Here is a 16,192-nt window from a genome sequence, read left to right as displayed (position 1 = left end):
CAGTGGAACTATAGTTATAACTCTAACCCTCCTCCAGTGGAACTATAGTTATAACTCTAACCCTCCAGTGGAACTATAGTTATAACTCTAACCCTCCTCCAGGGAACTATAGTTATAACTCTAACCCTCCTCCAGTGGAACTATAGTTATAACTCTAACCCTCCTCCAGGGAACTATAGTTATAACTCTAACCCTCCTCCAGGGAACTATAGTTATAACTCTAACCCTCCTCCAGTGGAACTATAGTTATAACTCTAACCCTCCTCCAGGGAACTATAGTTATAACTCTAACCCTCCAGTGGAACTATAGTTATAACTCTAACCCTCCTCCAGGGAACTAGTTATAACTCTGTGTGTAGGGTGTAGTGTGTAGGGTATAGTGTGTAGTGCAAAGTGTAAAGTAGTGTCAAGGAGGACTGAGGTGATGTCTCTGTGTCCCTCTCTAATAGGGTTAGTAGTGTGTAGGGTTAGTAGTGTGTAGGGTGAAGTGTGTAGAGTGAAGTGTGATGGGTGTAGTGTGTACCTTGGTAGTGATGTCTGGAGAAGCCCCCTGGTCAAGGAGGACTGAGGAGACGTCTCTGTGTCCCTCTCTAATAGAGTTAGTAGTGTGTAGGGTTAGTAGTGTGTAGAGTGAAGTGTGATGGGTGTAGTGTGTACCTTGGTAGTGATGTCTGGAGAAGCCCCCTGGTCAAGGAGGACTGAGGTGATGTCTCTGTGTCCCTCTCTAATCGGGTTAGTAGTGTGTAGGGTTAGTAGTGTGAAGTGTGTTGGGTGTAGTGTGTACCTTGGTAGTGATGTCTGGAGAAGCCCCCTGGTCAAGGAGGACTGAGGAGACGTCTCTGTGTCCCTCTTTGGCAGCCAGGTGTAGGGGGGTGTAGCCAGAGGTGGTAGTGGCGTCAGGACACGCCCCATTCTGCAGCAGATACAGCACGATGTCAGGCTTCCCCAGACGACTGGAGATGTGGAGCGGGGTCTGGTTGTCCTGGAGACAGGGACAGAGGGTTAGAGGACAGACAGGAGACAAACATGAGCAAAGACACTTCAACAGACCACCAATAAACATTTTTCTTAAGATCAACTGTGACAACAAGTCACAGTATTATATAGTAATCCAACTGTAAATACTAACTCCACCAATAACAATACCTTATTTTAATGTAATAACTCCACCAATAACAATACCTTATTTTAATATAATAACTCCACCAATAACAATACCTTATGTTAATATAATAACTCCACCAATAACAATACTGTATATTAATATAATAACTCCACCAATAACAATACTGTATATTAATATAATAACTCCACCAATAACAATACTGTATGTTAATATAATAACTCCACCAATAACAATACTGTATATTAATATAATAACTCCACCAATAACAATACTGTATGTTAATATAATAACTCCACCAATAACAATACTGTATATTAATATAATAACTCCACCAATAACAATACCTTATTTTAATATAATAACTCCACCAATAACAAAACTGTATGTTAATATAATAACTCCACCAATAAGAATACCTTATGTTAATATAATAACTCCACCAATAACAATACCTTATTTTAATATAATAACTCCACCAATAACAATACCTTATTTTAATGTAATAACTCCACCAATAACAATACCTTATTTTAATATAATAACTCCACCAATAACAATACCTTATGTTAATATAATAACTCCACCAATAACAATACCTTATGTTAATGTAATAACTCCACCAATAACAATACCTTATTTTAATATAATAACTCCACCAATAACAATACCTTATTTTAATATAATAACTCCACCAATAACAATACCTTATTTTAATATAATAACTCCACCAATAACAATACCTTATTTTAATGTAATAACTCCACCAATAACAATACCTTATTTTAATGTAATTTTAAACATTTTTTTAAACTTGTTTTATTTCACCTTAATTTAACCAGGTAAGCTAGTCGAGAACAAGTTCTCATTTACAACTGCGACCTGGCCAAGATAAAGCAAAGAATTGCGACAGAAACAACAACACAGAGTTACACATGGAATAAACAAACATACAGTCAATAACACAATAGAAAAAAAAAGAAAGTCTATATACAGTGTGGGTTAGGGTTAGGGTTAGGGTTAGGTTATACAGTGTGGGTTAGGGTTAGGGTTAGGGTTAGGGTGTGTGCAGGGTTAGGGTTAGGGTTAGGGTTAGGGTTAGGGTTAGGGTTAGAAAGTCTATATACAGTGTGGGTTAGGGTTAGGGTTAGGGTTAGGTTATACGGTTAGGGTTAGGGTTAGGGTTAGGGTGTGTGCAAATGGAGTGAGGACAATAAATAGGCCACAGAACTACTAAAATTACTAGCTAAACCAGTCGGGATTCTCTCCAGTCAGTATGAGGGATTCTCTACAGTCAGTATGGGAGATTCTCTCCAGTCAGTATGAGGGATTCTCTCCAGTCAGTATGGGGGATTCTCTCCAGTCAGTATGGGGGATTCTCTCCAGTCAGTATGAGGGATTCTCTACAGTCAGTATGGGAGATTCTCTCCAGTCAGTATGGGGGATTCACTCCAGGCAGTATGGGGGATTCTCTCCAGTCAATATGGGAGATTCTCTCCAGTCAGTATGAGGGATTCTCTCCAGTCAGTATGGGAGATTCTCTCCAGTCAGTATGGGAGATTCTCTCCAGTCAGTATGGGGGATTCACTCCAGGCAGTATGGGGGATTCTCTCCAGTCAATATGGGAGATTCTCTCCAGTCAGTATGAGGGATTCTCTACAGTCAGTATGGGGGATTCTCTCCAGTCAGTATGGGGGATTCTCTACAGTCAGTATGGGGGATTCTCTACAGTCAGTATGGGGGATTCTCTCCAGTCAGTATGAGGGATTCTCTACAGTCAGTATGGGGATTCTCTCCAGTCAGTATGGGGGATTCTCTCAGTCAGTATGGGGATTCTCTCCAGTCAGTATGGGGGATTCTCTCCAGTCAGTATGGGGGATTCTCTCCAGTCAGTATGGGGGATTCTCTCCAGTCAGTATGGGGGATTCTCTCCAGTCATTCTCTCCAGTCAGTATGGGGGATTCTCTCCAGTCAGTATGGGGGATTCTCTCCAGTCAGTATGGGGGATTCTCTCCAGTCAGTATGGGAGATTCTCTCCAGTCAGTATGGGGGATTCTCTCCAGTCAGTATGGGGGATTCTCTCCAGTCAGTATGGGGGATTCTCTACAGTCAGTATGGGGGATTCTCTACAGTCAGTATGGGGGATTCTCTCCAGGCAGTATGGGGGATTCTCTACAGTCAGTATGGGGGATTCTCTACAGTCAGTATGGGGGATTCTCTCCAGGCAGTATGGGGGATACTCTCTAGTCGGTATGGGAGATTCACTCCAGTCAGTATGGGGGATTCTCTCCAGTCAGTATGGGGGATTCTCTACAGTCAGTATGGGGGATTCTCTCCAGTCAGTATGGGGGATTCTCTCCAGTCAGTATGGGGGATTCTCTCCAGTCAGTATGGGGGATTCTCTCCAGTCAGTATGGGGGATTCTCTCCAGTCAGTATGGGGGATTCTCTCCAGTCAGTATGAGGGATTCTCTCCAGTCAGTATGGGGGATTCTCTCCAGTCAGTATGGGGGATTCTCTCCAGTCAGTATGGGGGATTCTCTCCAGTCAGTATGGGGGATTCTCTCCAGTCAGTATGGGGGATTCTCTCCAGTCAGTATGAGGGATTCTCTACAGTCAGTATGGGGGATTCTCTCCAGTCAGTATGGGGGATTCTCTCCAGTCAGTATGGGGGATTCTCTCCAGTCAGTATGGGGGATTCTCTCCAGTCAGTATGGGGGATTCTCTACAGTCAGTATGGGGGATTCTCTCCAGTCAGTATGGGGGATTCTATGGGGGATTCTACAGTCAGTATGGGGGATTCTCTCCAGTCAGTATGGGGGATTCTCTCAGTCAGTATGGGGGATTCTCTCCAGTCAGTATGGGGGATTCTCTCCAGTCAGTATGGGGGATTCTCTCCAGTCAGTATGAGGGATTCTCTCCAGTCAGTATGGGGGATTCTCTCCAGTCAGTATGGGGGATTCTCTCAGTCAGTATGGGGGATTCTCTACAGTCAGTATGGGGGATTCTCTCCAGTCAGTATGGGGGATTCTCTCCAGTCAGTATGGGGGATTCTCTCCAGTCAGTATGGGGATTCTCTCCAGTCAGTATGGGGGATTCTCTCCAGTCAGTATGGGGAGATTCTCTCCAGTCAGTATGAGGGATTCTCTCCAGTCAGTATGGGGGATTCTCTCCAGTCAGTATGGGGGATTCTCTCCAGTCAGTATGGGGGATTCTCTACAGTCAGTATGGGGGATTCTCTACAGTCAGTATGGGGGATTCTCTCCAGTCAGTATGGGGGATTCTCTCCAGTCAGTATGGGGGATTCTCTCCAGTCAGTATGGGGGATTCTCTCCAGTCAGTATGGGGGATTCTCTCCAGTCAGTATGAGGGATTCTCTCCAGTCAGTATGGGGGATTCTCTCCAGTCAGTATGGGGGATTCTCTACAGTCAGTATGGGGGATTCTCTACAGTCAGTATGGGGGATTCTCTCCAGGGGGGGGATTCTCTCCAGTCAGTATGGGGGATTCTCTACAGTCAGTATGGGGGATTCTCTCCAGTCAGTATGGGGGATTCACTCCAGTCAGTATGGGGGATTCTCTCCAGTCAGTATGGGGATTCTCTCAGTCAGTATGGGGGATTCTCTCCAGTCAGTATGGGGGATTCTCTCCAGTCAGTATGGGGGATTCTCTCCAGTCAGTATGGGGGATTCTCTACAGTCAGTATGGGGGATTCTCTCCAGTCAGTATGGGGGATTCTCTCCAGTCAGTATGGGGGATTCTCTCCAGTCAGTATGGGGGATTCTCTCCAGTCAGTATGGGGGATTCTCTCCAGTCAGTATGGGGGATTCTCTCCAGTCAGTATGGGGGATTCTCTCCAGTCAGTATGGGGGATTCTCTCCAGTCAGTATGGGGGATTCTCTCCAGTCAGTATGGGGGATTCACTCCAGTCAGTATGGGGGATTCTCTACAGTCAGTATGGGGGATTCTCTCCAGTCAGTATGGGGGATTCTCTACAGTCAGTATGGGGGATTCTCTCCAGTCAGTATGGGGGATTCTCTCCAGTCAGTATGGGGGATTCTCTCCAGTCAGTATGGGGGATTCTCTCCAGTCAGTATGGGGATTCTCTCCAGTCAGTATGGGGGATTCTCTCCAGTCAGTATGGGGGATTCTCTCCAGTCAGTATGGGGGATTCTCTCCAGTCAGTATGGGGGATTCTCTCCAGTCAGTATGGGGGATTCTCTCCAGTCAGTATGGGGGATTCTCTACAGTCAGTATGGGGGATTCTCTCCAGTCAGTATGGGGGATTCTCTCCAGTCAGTATGGGGGATTCTCTCCAGTCAGTATGGGGGATTCTCTCCAGTCAGTATGGGGGATTCTCTCCAGTCAGTATGGGGGATTCTCTACAGTCAGTATGGGGGATTCTCTCCAGTCAGTATGAGGGATTCTCTACAGTCAGTATGGGGGATTCTCTCCAGTCAGTATGGGGGATTCTCTACAGTCAGTATGGGGGATTCTCTCCAGTCAGTATGGGGGATTCTCCAGTCAGTATGGGGATTCTCTACAGTCAGTATGGGGGATTCTCTCCAGTCAGTATGGGGATTCTCTACAGTCAGTATGGGGGATTCTCTCCAGTCAGTATGGGGGATTCTCTCCAGTCAGTATGGGGGATTCTCTCCAGTCAGTATGGGGGATTCTCTCCAGTCAGTATGGGGATTCTCTCCAGTCAGTATGGGGGATTCTCTCCAGTCAGTATGGGGGATTCTCTACAGTCAGTATGGGGATTCTCTCCAGTCAGTATGGGGGATTCTCTCAGTCAGTATGGGGGTTTGTCTCCAGTCAGTATGGGGGTTTGTCTCCAGTCAGTATGGGGATTCTCTCCAGTCAGTATGGGGTTTGTCTCCAGTCAGTATGAGGGATTCTCTCCAGTCAGTATGGGGGATTCTCTCCAGTCAGTATGGGGGATTCTCTCCAGTCAGTATGGGGGATTCTCTCCAGTCAGTATGGGGGATTCTCTCCAGTCAGTATGGGGGATTCTCTCCAGTCAGTATGGGGATTCTCTCCAGTCAGTATGGGGGATTCTCTCCAGTCAGTATGGGGGATTCTCTACAGTCAGTATGGGGATTCTCTCCAGTCAGTATGAGGGATTCTCTCCAGTCAGTATGGGGATTCTCTCCAGTCAGTATGGGGGATTCTCTCCAGTCAGTATGGGGGATTCTCTCCAGTCAGTATGGGGGATTCTCTCCAGTCAGTATGGGGATTCTCTCCAGTCAGTATGGGGGATTCTCTCCAGTCAGTATGGGGGATTCTCTCAGTATGGGGATTCCTCCAGTCAGTATGGGGGATTCTCTCCAGTCAGTATGGGGGATTCTCTCCAGTCAGTATGGGGGATTCTCTCCAGTCAGTATGGGGATTCTCTCCAGTCAGTATGGGGGATTCTCTCCAGTCAGTATGGGAGATTCTCTCCAGTCAGTATGAGGGATTCTCTCCAGTCAGTATGGGGGATTCTCTCCAGTCAGTATGGGGGATTCTCTCCAGTCAGTATGGGGGATTCTCTCCAGTCAGTATGGGGGATTCTCTCCAGTCAGTATGGGGGATTCTCTCCAGTCAGTATGGGGGATTCTCTCCAGTCAGTATGGGGGATTCTCTAGTCAGTATGGGGATTCTCTCCAGTCAGTATGGGGGGGATTCTCTCCAGTCAGTATGGGGATTCTCTCCAGTCAGTATGGGGGATTCTCTCCAGTCAGTATGGGGGATTCTCTCCAGTCAGTATGGGGGATTCTCTCCAGTCAGTATGGGGGATTCTCTCCAGTCAGTATGGGGGATTCTCTCCAGTCAGTCAGTATGGGGTTTGTCTCCAGTCAGTATGGGGTTTTCTCTCCAGTCAGTATGGGGATTTTCTCCAGTCAGTCAGTATGGGGGATTCTCTCCAGTCAGTATGGGGTTTTTCTCCAGTCAGTATGGGGTTTTTCTCCAGTCAGTATGGGGTTTGTCTCCAGTCAGTATGGGGTTTTTCTCCAGTCAGTATGGGGTTTTCTCCAGTCAGTATGGGGGATTTTCTCAGTCAGTATGGGGTTTTCTCTCCAGTCAGTATGGGGTTTTCTCCAGTCAGTATGGGGTTTTCTCCAGTCAGTATGGGGTTTTCTCCAGTCAGTATGGGGTTTTTCTCCAGTCAGTATGGGGTTTTCTCCAGTCAGTATGGGGGTTTTCTCCAGTCAGTATGGGGTTTGTCTCCAGTCAGTATGGGGTTTTTCTCCAGTAAGTATGGGAGATTCTCTCCAGTCAGTATGGGGTTTGTCTCCAGTCAGTATGAGGGATTCTCTCCAGTCAGTATGGGGTTTTTCTCCAGTCAGTATGGGGTTTGTCTCCAGTCAGTATGGGGTTTTCTCCAGTCAGTATGGGGTTTTTCTACAGTCAGTATGGGGTTTGTCTACAGTCAGTATGGGGTTTGTCTCCAGTCAGTATGGGGATTCTCTCCAGTCAGTATGGGGGATTTTCTCCAGTCAGTATGGGGTTTTCTCCAGTCAGTCAGTCAGTATGGGGTTTTCTCTCAGTATGGGGGATTTCTCCAGTCAGTATGGGGTTTTTCTCCAGTCAGTATGGGGTTTTCTCCAGTCAGTATGGGGGATTCTCTCCAGTCAGTATGGGGGATTTTCTCCAGTCAGTATGGGGTTTTTCTCAGTCAGTATGGGGTTTTTCTCCAGTCAGTATGGGGGATTTTCTCCAGTCAGTATGGGGTTTCTCTCCAGTCAGTATGGGGTTTTTCTCCAGTCAGTATGGGGGATTCTCTCCAGTCAGTATGGGGGATTTTCTCCAGTCAGTATGGGGGATTTTCTCCAGTCAGTATGGGGGATTTTCTCCAGTCAGTATGGGGGTTTTCTCTCAGTCAGTATGGGGATTCTCTCCAGTCAGTATGGGGTTTTCTCTCAGTCAGTATGGGGATTCTCTCCAGTCAGTATGGGGTTTGTCTCCAGTCAGTATGGGGGATTCTCTCCAGTCAGTATGGGGGTTTCTCTCAGTCAGTATGGGGATTCTCTCCAGTCAGTATGGGGTTTGGGGGATCTCCAGTCAGTATGGGGGTTTTCTCCAGTCAGTATGGGGTTTGTCTCCAGTCAGTATGGGGGATTCTCTCCAGTCAGTATGGGGGGGGATTTTTCCAGTCAGTATGGGGTTTGTCTCCAGTCAGTATGGGGGATTCTCTCCAGTCAGTATGGGGGATTCTCTCCAGTCAGTATGAGGGATTCTCTCCAGTCAGTATGGGGTTTTCTCCAGTCAGTATGGGGTTTTCTCCAGTCAGTATGGGGTTTGTCTCCAGTCAGTATGGGGTTTTTCTCCAGTCAGTATGGGGTTTGTCTCCAGTCAGTATGGGGTTTTTCTCCAGTCAGTATGGGGTTTGTCTCCAGTCAGTATGGGGATTCTCTCCAGTCAGTATGAGGGTTTTTCTCCAGTCAGTATGAGGGTTTTTCTCCAGTCAGTATGAGGGTTTTTCTCCAGTCAGTATGGGGTTTTTCTCCAGTCAGTATGGGGTTTGTCTCCAGTCAGTATGGGGTTTGTCTCCAGTCAGTATGGGGATTCTCTCCAGTCAGTATGGGGTTTTTCTCCAGTCAGTATGGGGTTTGTCTCCAGTCAGTATGGGGTTTTCTCCAGTCAGTATGGGGTTTTTCTCCAGTCAGTATGGGGTTTTTCTCCAGTCAGTATGGGGGTTTTCTCCAGTCAGTATGGGGTTTGTCTCCAGTCAGTATGGGGTTTTTCTCCAGTCAGTATGGGGTTTGTCTCCAGTCAGTATGGGGATTCTCTCCAGTCAGTATGGGGTTTTTCTCCAGTCAGTATGGGGTTTGTCTCCAGTCAGTATGGGGATTCTCTCCAGTCAGTATGAGGGTTTTTCTCCAGTCAGTATGAGGGTTTTTCTCCAGTCAGTATGGGGTTTTTCTCCAGTCAGTATGGGGTTTGTCTCCAGTCAGTATGGGGTTTGTCTCCAGTCAGTATGGGGTTTGTCTCCAGTCAGTATGGGGGATTCTCTCCAGTCAGTATGGGGTTTTTCTCCAGTCAGTATGGGGTTTTTCTCCAGTCAGTATGGGGTTTGTCTCCAGTCAGTATGGGGGATTCTCTCCAGTCAGTATGGGGTTTTTCTCCAGTCAGTATGGGGTTTTCTCCAGTCAGTATGGGGTTTTCTCCAGTCAGTATGGGGATTCTCTCCAGTCAGTATGGGGTTTTTCTCCAGTCAGTATGGGGTTTTTCTCCAGTCAGTATGGGGTTTGTCTCCAGTCAGTATGGGGTTTGTCTCCAGTCAGTATGGGGATTCTCTCCAGTCAGTATGGGGTTTTTCTCCAGTCAGTATGGGGTTTTTCTCCAGTCAGTATGGGGTTTGTCTCCAGTCAGTATGGGGTTTGTCTCCAGTCAGTATGGGGGTTTTTCTCCAGTCCTACCTTGGCCTTGACCTCCACTCTGGCTCCACTCTGAACCAGGTATTTGACCACGCCAGCCTGGCCGGCCCTCGCTGCCATGTGGAGCGCCGTCTCTCCCCTCTGGAACTCAGAGATACACACAGGTTAGAAATGTTACTTCACAAACAGGTTAGGTAACAGGGTTCTATCAAACACAAAGGTTTAAGTGCCAGGGTTCTATCAAACACACAGGTTAGAAATGTTACTTCACACACAGGTTAGGTACCAGGGTTCTATCAAACACACGTTTGGGAGAGAGAGAGAGAGAGAGAGAGAGAGAGAGAGAGAGAGAGAGAGAGAGAGAGAGAGAGAGAGGGAGAAAGGGAGAGAGAGAGAGAGAGAGAGAGAGAGAGAGAGAGAGAGAGAGAGAAAGGGAGAGAGAGGGATAGAGAGAGGAGAGAGAGAGAGAGAGAGAGAGAGAGAGAGAGAAAGGGAGAGAGAGGGATAGAGAGAGGGAGAGAGAGAGAGAGAGAGAGAGAGAGAGAGAGAGAGAGAGAGAGAGAGAGAGAGAGAGAGGGAGAAAGGGTGAGAGAGGGAGAGAAAGAGAGAGAGAGAGAGAGAGAGAGAGAGAGACAGAGAGAGAGAGGAAGAAAGGGAGAGAGAGAGAGAGAGAGAGAGAGAGAGAGAGAGAGAGAGAGAGAGGGGAGAGAGAAGGAGAGAGTATATTCTGTGACTCACCACATTAGTTGTGTTTGGAGAAGCTCCATGATTCGTCAGCTGAGTGACGATGTTATCGTGTCCCATGAAAGCCGCCACATGGATCGGAGTGAGACCCGACTGGAACAGAGACACAGAGTTAAGCTAGGAACAAGAGACTCAGCTGTAACAGAGACACAGAGTTAAGCTAGGAACAAGAGACCCGACTGTAACAGAGACACAGAGTTAAGCTAGGAACAAGAGACTCAGCTGGAACAGAGACACAGAGTTAAGCTAGGAACAAGAGACCCGACTGTAACAGAGACACAGAGTTAAGCTAGGAACAAGAGACTCAGCTGGAACAGAGACACAGAGTTAAGCTAGGAACAAGAGAACCGATTGAAACGGAGACACAGAGTTAGGCTAGGAACAAGAGACTCAGCTGGAACAGAGACACAGAGTTAAGCTAGGAACAAGAGACTCAGCTGGAACAGAGACACAGAGTTAAGCTAGGAACAAGAGACTCAGCTGGAACAGAGACACAGAGTTAAGCTAGGAACAAGAGACTCAGCTGGAACAGAGACACAGAGTTAAGCTAGGAACAAGAGAACCGACTGTAACAGAGACACAGAGTTAAGCTAGGAACAAGAGACTCAGCTGTAACAGAGACACAGAGTTAAGCTAGGAACAAGAGACTCAGCTGGAACAGAGACACAGAGTTAAGCTAGGAACAAGAGACTCAGCTGGAACAGAGACACAGAGTTAAGCTAGGAACAAGAGACTCAGCTGTAACAGAGACACAGAGTTAAGCTAGGAACAAGAGACTCAGCTGGAACAGAGACACAGAGTTAGGCTAGGAACAAGAGACCCGACTGTAACAGAGACACAGAGTTAGGCTAGGAACAAGAGACCCGACTGTAACAGAGACACAGAGTTAAGCTAGGAACAAGAGACTCAGCTGGAACAGAGACACAGAGTTAAGCTAGGAACAAGAGACTCAGCTGGAACAGAGACACAGAGTTAAGCTAGGAACAAGAGACTCAGCTGGAACAGAGACACAGAGTTATTCTCGGAACAAGAGACTCAGCTGGAACAGAGACACAGAGTTATTCTCGGAACAAGAGACTCAGCTGGAACAGAGACACAGAGTTATTCTCGGAACAAGAGACCCGACTGTAACAGAGACACAGAGTTAAGCTAGGAACAAGAGACTCAGCTGGAACAGAGACACAGAGTTAAGCTAGGAACAAGAGACTCAGCTGTAACAGAGACACAGAGTTATTCTAGGAACAAGAGACTCAGCTGGAACAGAGACACAGAGTTATTCTCGGAACAAGAGACTCAGCTGGAACAGAGACACAGAGTTAAGCTAGGAACAAGAGACTCAGCTGGAACAGAGACACAGAGTTAAGCTAGGAACAAGAGACTCAGCTGGAACAGAGACACAGAGTTAAGCTAGGAACAAGAGAACCGATTGTAACAGAGACACAGAGTTAGGCTAGGAACAAGAGAACCGATTGTAACAGAGACACAGAGTTAGGCTAGGAACAAGAGAACCGATTGTAACAGAGACACAGAGTTATTCTCGGAACAAGAGACAGCTGGAACAGAGACACAGAGTTAAGCTAGGAACAAGAGACTCAGCTGGAACAGAGACACAGAGTTAAGCTAGGAACAAGAGACTCAGCTGGAACAGAGACACAGAGTTAAGCTAGGAACAAGAGACTCAGCTGGAACAGAGACACAGAGTTAAGCTTGGAACAAGAGAACCGATTGTAACAGAGACACAGAGTTATTCTCGGAACAAGAGACAGCTGGAACAGAGACACAGAGTTAAGCTAGGAACAAGAGACTCAGCTGGAACAGAGACACAGAGTTAAGCTAGGAACAAGAGACTCAGCTGGAACAGAGACACAGAGTTAAGCTAGGAACAAGAGACTCAGCTGGAACAGAGACACAGAGTTATTCTCGGAACAAGAGACTCAGCTGGAACAGAGACACAGAGTTAAGCTAGGAACAAGAGACTCAGCTGGAACAGAGACACAGAGTTAAGCTAGGAACAAGAGACTCAGCTGGAACAGAGACACAGAGTTAAGCTAGGAACAAGAGACTCAGCTGGAACAGAGACACAGAGTTAAGCTAGGAACAAGAGACTCAGCTGGAACAGAGACACAGAGTTAAGCTTGGAACAAGAGACTCAGCTGGAACAGAGACACAGAGTTAAGCTAGGAACAAGAGACTCAGCTGGAACAGAGACACAGAGTTAAGCTAGGAACAAGAGACTCAGCTGGAACAGAGACACAGAGTTATTCTAGGAACAAGAGACTCAGCTGGAACAGAGACACAGAGTTATTCTCGGAACAAGAGACTCAGCTGTAACAGAGACACAGAGTTATTCTCGGAACAAGAGACTCAGCTGGAACAGAGACACAGAGTTAAGCTAGGAACAAGAGACTCAGCTGGAACAGAGACACAGAGTTAAGCTAGGAACAAGAGAACCGACTGTAACAGAGACACAGAGTTATTCTCGGAACAAGAGAACCGATTGAAACGGAGACACAGAGTTATTCTCGGAACAAGAGACTCAGCTGGAACAGAGACACAGAGTTATTCTCGGAACAAGAGACTCAGCTGGAACAGAGACACAGAGTTAAGCTAGGAACAAGAGAACCGATTGAAACGGAGACACAGAGTTATTCTCGGAACAAGAGACTCAGCTGGAACAGAGACACAGAGTTAAGCTAGGAACAAGAGAACCGATTGAAACGGAGACACAGAGTTATTCTAGGAACAAGAGACTCAGCTGGAACAGAGACAGAGATAGTCCGCTTTAAAGTTGTAGGCAGTTCACCGAGTGCATAGCCCCCAGCCCCTCGCTCACAACAGAAGTTATCTGGCCCGTTTCTGGTATAAACTGATACCAGAGCCCCTCTGACCAGCACCAAGCCTTCCTCCTCAAGACCCTGTCAGCAACATCTGTCATGTCCAGATAAAACTCCTAACACAGAACCTCAGCTAACTCAGATACTTCACTTCAAAAACCACTGCAAACAGTCTGTAGCAAACAACTCCAATCACCAGAACTCAGTGTCCCTGTCCACCTATCAACACCACAGAACAGAGATCCACTTAGTGTCCATGTCCACCTATCAACACCACAGAACAGAGATCCACTTAGTGTCCATGTCCACCTATCAACACCACAGAACAGAGATCCACTTAGTGTCCATGTCCACCTATCAAAGACAAACACCCCAGAACAGAGATCCACTTAGTGTCCATGTCCACCTATCAACACCACAGAACAGAGATCCACTTAGTGTCCATGTCTACCTATCAACACCCCAGAACAGATATCCACTTAGTGTCCATGTCCACCTATCAACACCACAGAACAGAGATCCACTTAGTGTCCATGTCCACCTATCAAAGACAAACACCCCAGAACAGAGATCCACTTAGTGTCCATGTCTACCTATCAACACCACAGAACAGAGATCCACTTAGTGTCCATGTCCACCTATCAACACCCCAGAACAGAGATCCACTTAGTGTCCATTTCCACCTATCAACACCACAGAACAGAGATCCACTTAGTGTCCATGTCCACCTATCAACACCACAGAACAGAGATCCACTTAGTGTCCATGTCCACCTATCAAAGACAAACACCACAGAACAGAGATCCACTTAGTGTCCATGTCCACCTATCAACACCACAGAACAGAGATCCACTTAGTGTCCATGTCCACCTATCAAAGACAAACACCACAGAACAGAGATCCACTTAGTGTCCATGTCCACCTATCAACACCCCAGAACAGAGATCCACTTAGTGTCCATGTCCACCTATCAACACCCCAGAACAGAGATCCACTTAGTGTCCATGTCCACCTATCAACACCACAGAACAGAGATCCACTTAGTGTCCATGTCCACCTATCAACACCACAGAACAGAGATCCACTTAGTGTCCATGTCCACCTATCAACACCACAGAACAGAGATCCACTTAGTGTCCATGTCCACCTATCAAAGACAAACACCCCAGAACAGAGATCCACTTAGTGTCCATGTCCACCTATCAAAGACAAACACCACAGAACAGAGATCCACTTAGTGTCCATGTCCACCTATCAAAGACAAACACCACAGAACAGAGATCCACTTAGAGTCCATGTCCACCTATCAAAGACAAACACCACAGAACAGAGATCCACTTAGAGTCCATGTCCACCTATCAAAGACAAACACCACAGAACAGAGATCCACTTAGAGTCCATGTCCACCTATCAAAGACAAACACCACAGAACAGAGATCCACTTAGAGTCCATGTCCACCTATCAAAGACAAACACCACAGAACAGAGATCCACTTAGAGTCCATGTCCACCTATCAAAGACAAACACCACAGAACAGAGATCCACTTAGTGTCCATGTCCACCTATCAAAGACAAACACCACAGAACAGAGATCCACTTAGAGTCCATGTCTACCTATCAAAGACAAACACCACAGAACAGAGATCCACTTAGAGTCCATGTCCACCTATCAAGTATCCGTGTTTCAGTTCCTACCTCGGTCACTGCCTGTATAGATGCTCCGTGTTTCAGTTCCTACCTCGGTCACTGCCTGTATAGATGCTCCGTGTTTCAGTTCCTACCTCGGTCACTGCCTGTATAGATGCTCCGTGTTTCAGTTCCTACCTCGGTCACTGCCTGTATAGACGCTCCGTGTCAGTTCCTACCTCGCTCACTGCCTGTATAGACGCTCCGTGTTTCAGTTCCTACCTCGGTCACTGCCTGTATAGATGCTCCATGTCAGTTCCTACCTCGGTCACTGCCTGTATAGACGCTCCGTGTTTCAGTTCCTACCTCGGTCACTGCCTGTATAGACGCTCCGTGTTTCAGTTCCTACCTCGGTCACTGCCTGTATAGACGCTCCATGTTTCAGTTCCTACCTCGGTCACTGCCTGTATAGACGCTCCGTGTCAGTTCCTACCTCGGTCACTGCCTGTATAGACGCTCCGTGTTTCAGTTCCTACCTCGGTCACTGCCTGTATAGACGCTCCGTGTTTCAGTTCCTACCTCGGTCACTGCCTGTATAGACGCTCCGTGTTTCAGTTCCTACCTCGGTCACTGCCTGTATAGACGCTCCGTGTCAGTTCCTACCTCGGTCACTGCCTGTATAGACGCTCCGTGTTTCAGTTCCTACCTCGGTCACTGCCTGTATAGATGCTCCGTGTTTCAGTTCCTACCTCGGTCACTGCCTGTATGGACGCTCCATGTCAGCTCCTACCTCGGTCACTGCCTGTATAGACGCTACGTGTTTCAGTTCCTACCTCGGTCACTGCCTGTATAGACGCTCCGTGTTTCAGTTCCTACCTCGGTCACTGCCTGTATAGACGCTCCGTGTTTCAGTTCCTACCTCGGTCACTGCCTGTATGGACGCTCCATGTTCAGTTCCTACCTCGGTCACTGCCTGTATAGACGCTCCGTGTCAGTTCCTACCTCAGTCACTGCCTGTATGGACGCTCCATGTCAGTTCCTACCTCGGTCACTGCCTGTATAGACACTCCATGTTTCAGTTCCTACCTCAGTCACTGCCTGTATAGATGCTCCGTGTTTCAGTTCCTACCTCGGTCACTGCCTGTATAGATGCTCTGTGTTTCAGTTCCTACCTCGGTCACTGCCTGTATAGACGCTCCGTGTGTCAGTTCCTACCTCGGTCACTGCCTGTATAGACGCTCCATGTCAGTTCCTACCTCGGTCACTGCCTGTATAGACGCTCCGTGTTTCAGTTCCTACCTCGGTCACTGCCTGTATAGACGCTCCGTGTTTCAGTTCCTACCTCGGTCACTGCCTGTATAGACGCTCCGTGTTTCAGTTCCTACCTCGGTCACTGCCTGTATAGACGCTCCGTGTTTCAGTTCCTACCTCGGTCACTGCCTGTATAGACGCTCCGTGTTTCAGTTCCTACCTCGGTCACTGCCTGTATAGATGCTCCGTGTT

The 16,192-nt window shown here is 47.3% G+C and overlaps 1 protein-coding gene across 1 annotated transcript; it reads right to left on the bottom strand.

The window, feature by feature from the left end:
• Window positions 1-648: 648 nt before the first annotated feature.
• LOC127919779 (ankyrin-3-like) lies at window positions 649-15,838 on the bottom strand. Its single transcript, XM_052503580.1, has 4 exons — window positions 15,819-15,838; window positions 10,223-10,321; window positions 9,527-9,625; window positions 649-982 (listed from the first exon to the last, which is right to left on the bottom strand). The coding sequence occupies exons 2-4, from the start codon at window positions 10,286-10,288 to the stop codon at window positions 734-736; spliced, it is 414 nt and encodes a 137-aa protein (XP_052359540.1). The 5' UTR covers window positions 10,289-10,321; window positions 15,819-15,838; the 3' UTR covers window positions 649-733.
• Between the last annotated feature and the right edge of the window lie 354 nt (window positions 15,839-16,192).

The sequence above is a fragment of the Oncorhynchus keta genome, unplaced genomic scaffold (assembly GCF_023373465.1).
Source record: "Oncorhynchus keta strain PuntledgeMale-10-30-2019 unplaced genomic scaffold, Oket_V2 Un_contig_17487_pilon_pilon, whole genome shotgun sequence".
NCBI classification, from domain to species: domain Eukaryota; kingdom Metazoa; phylum Chordata; class Actinopteri; order Salmoniformes; family Salmonidae; genus Oncorhynchus; species Oncorhynchus keta.
This window is presented reverse-complemented; position numbering and strand designations above follow the sequence as displayed.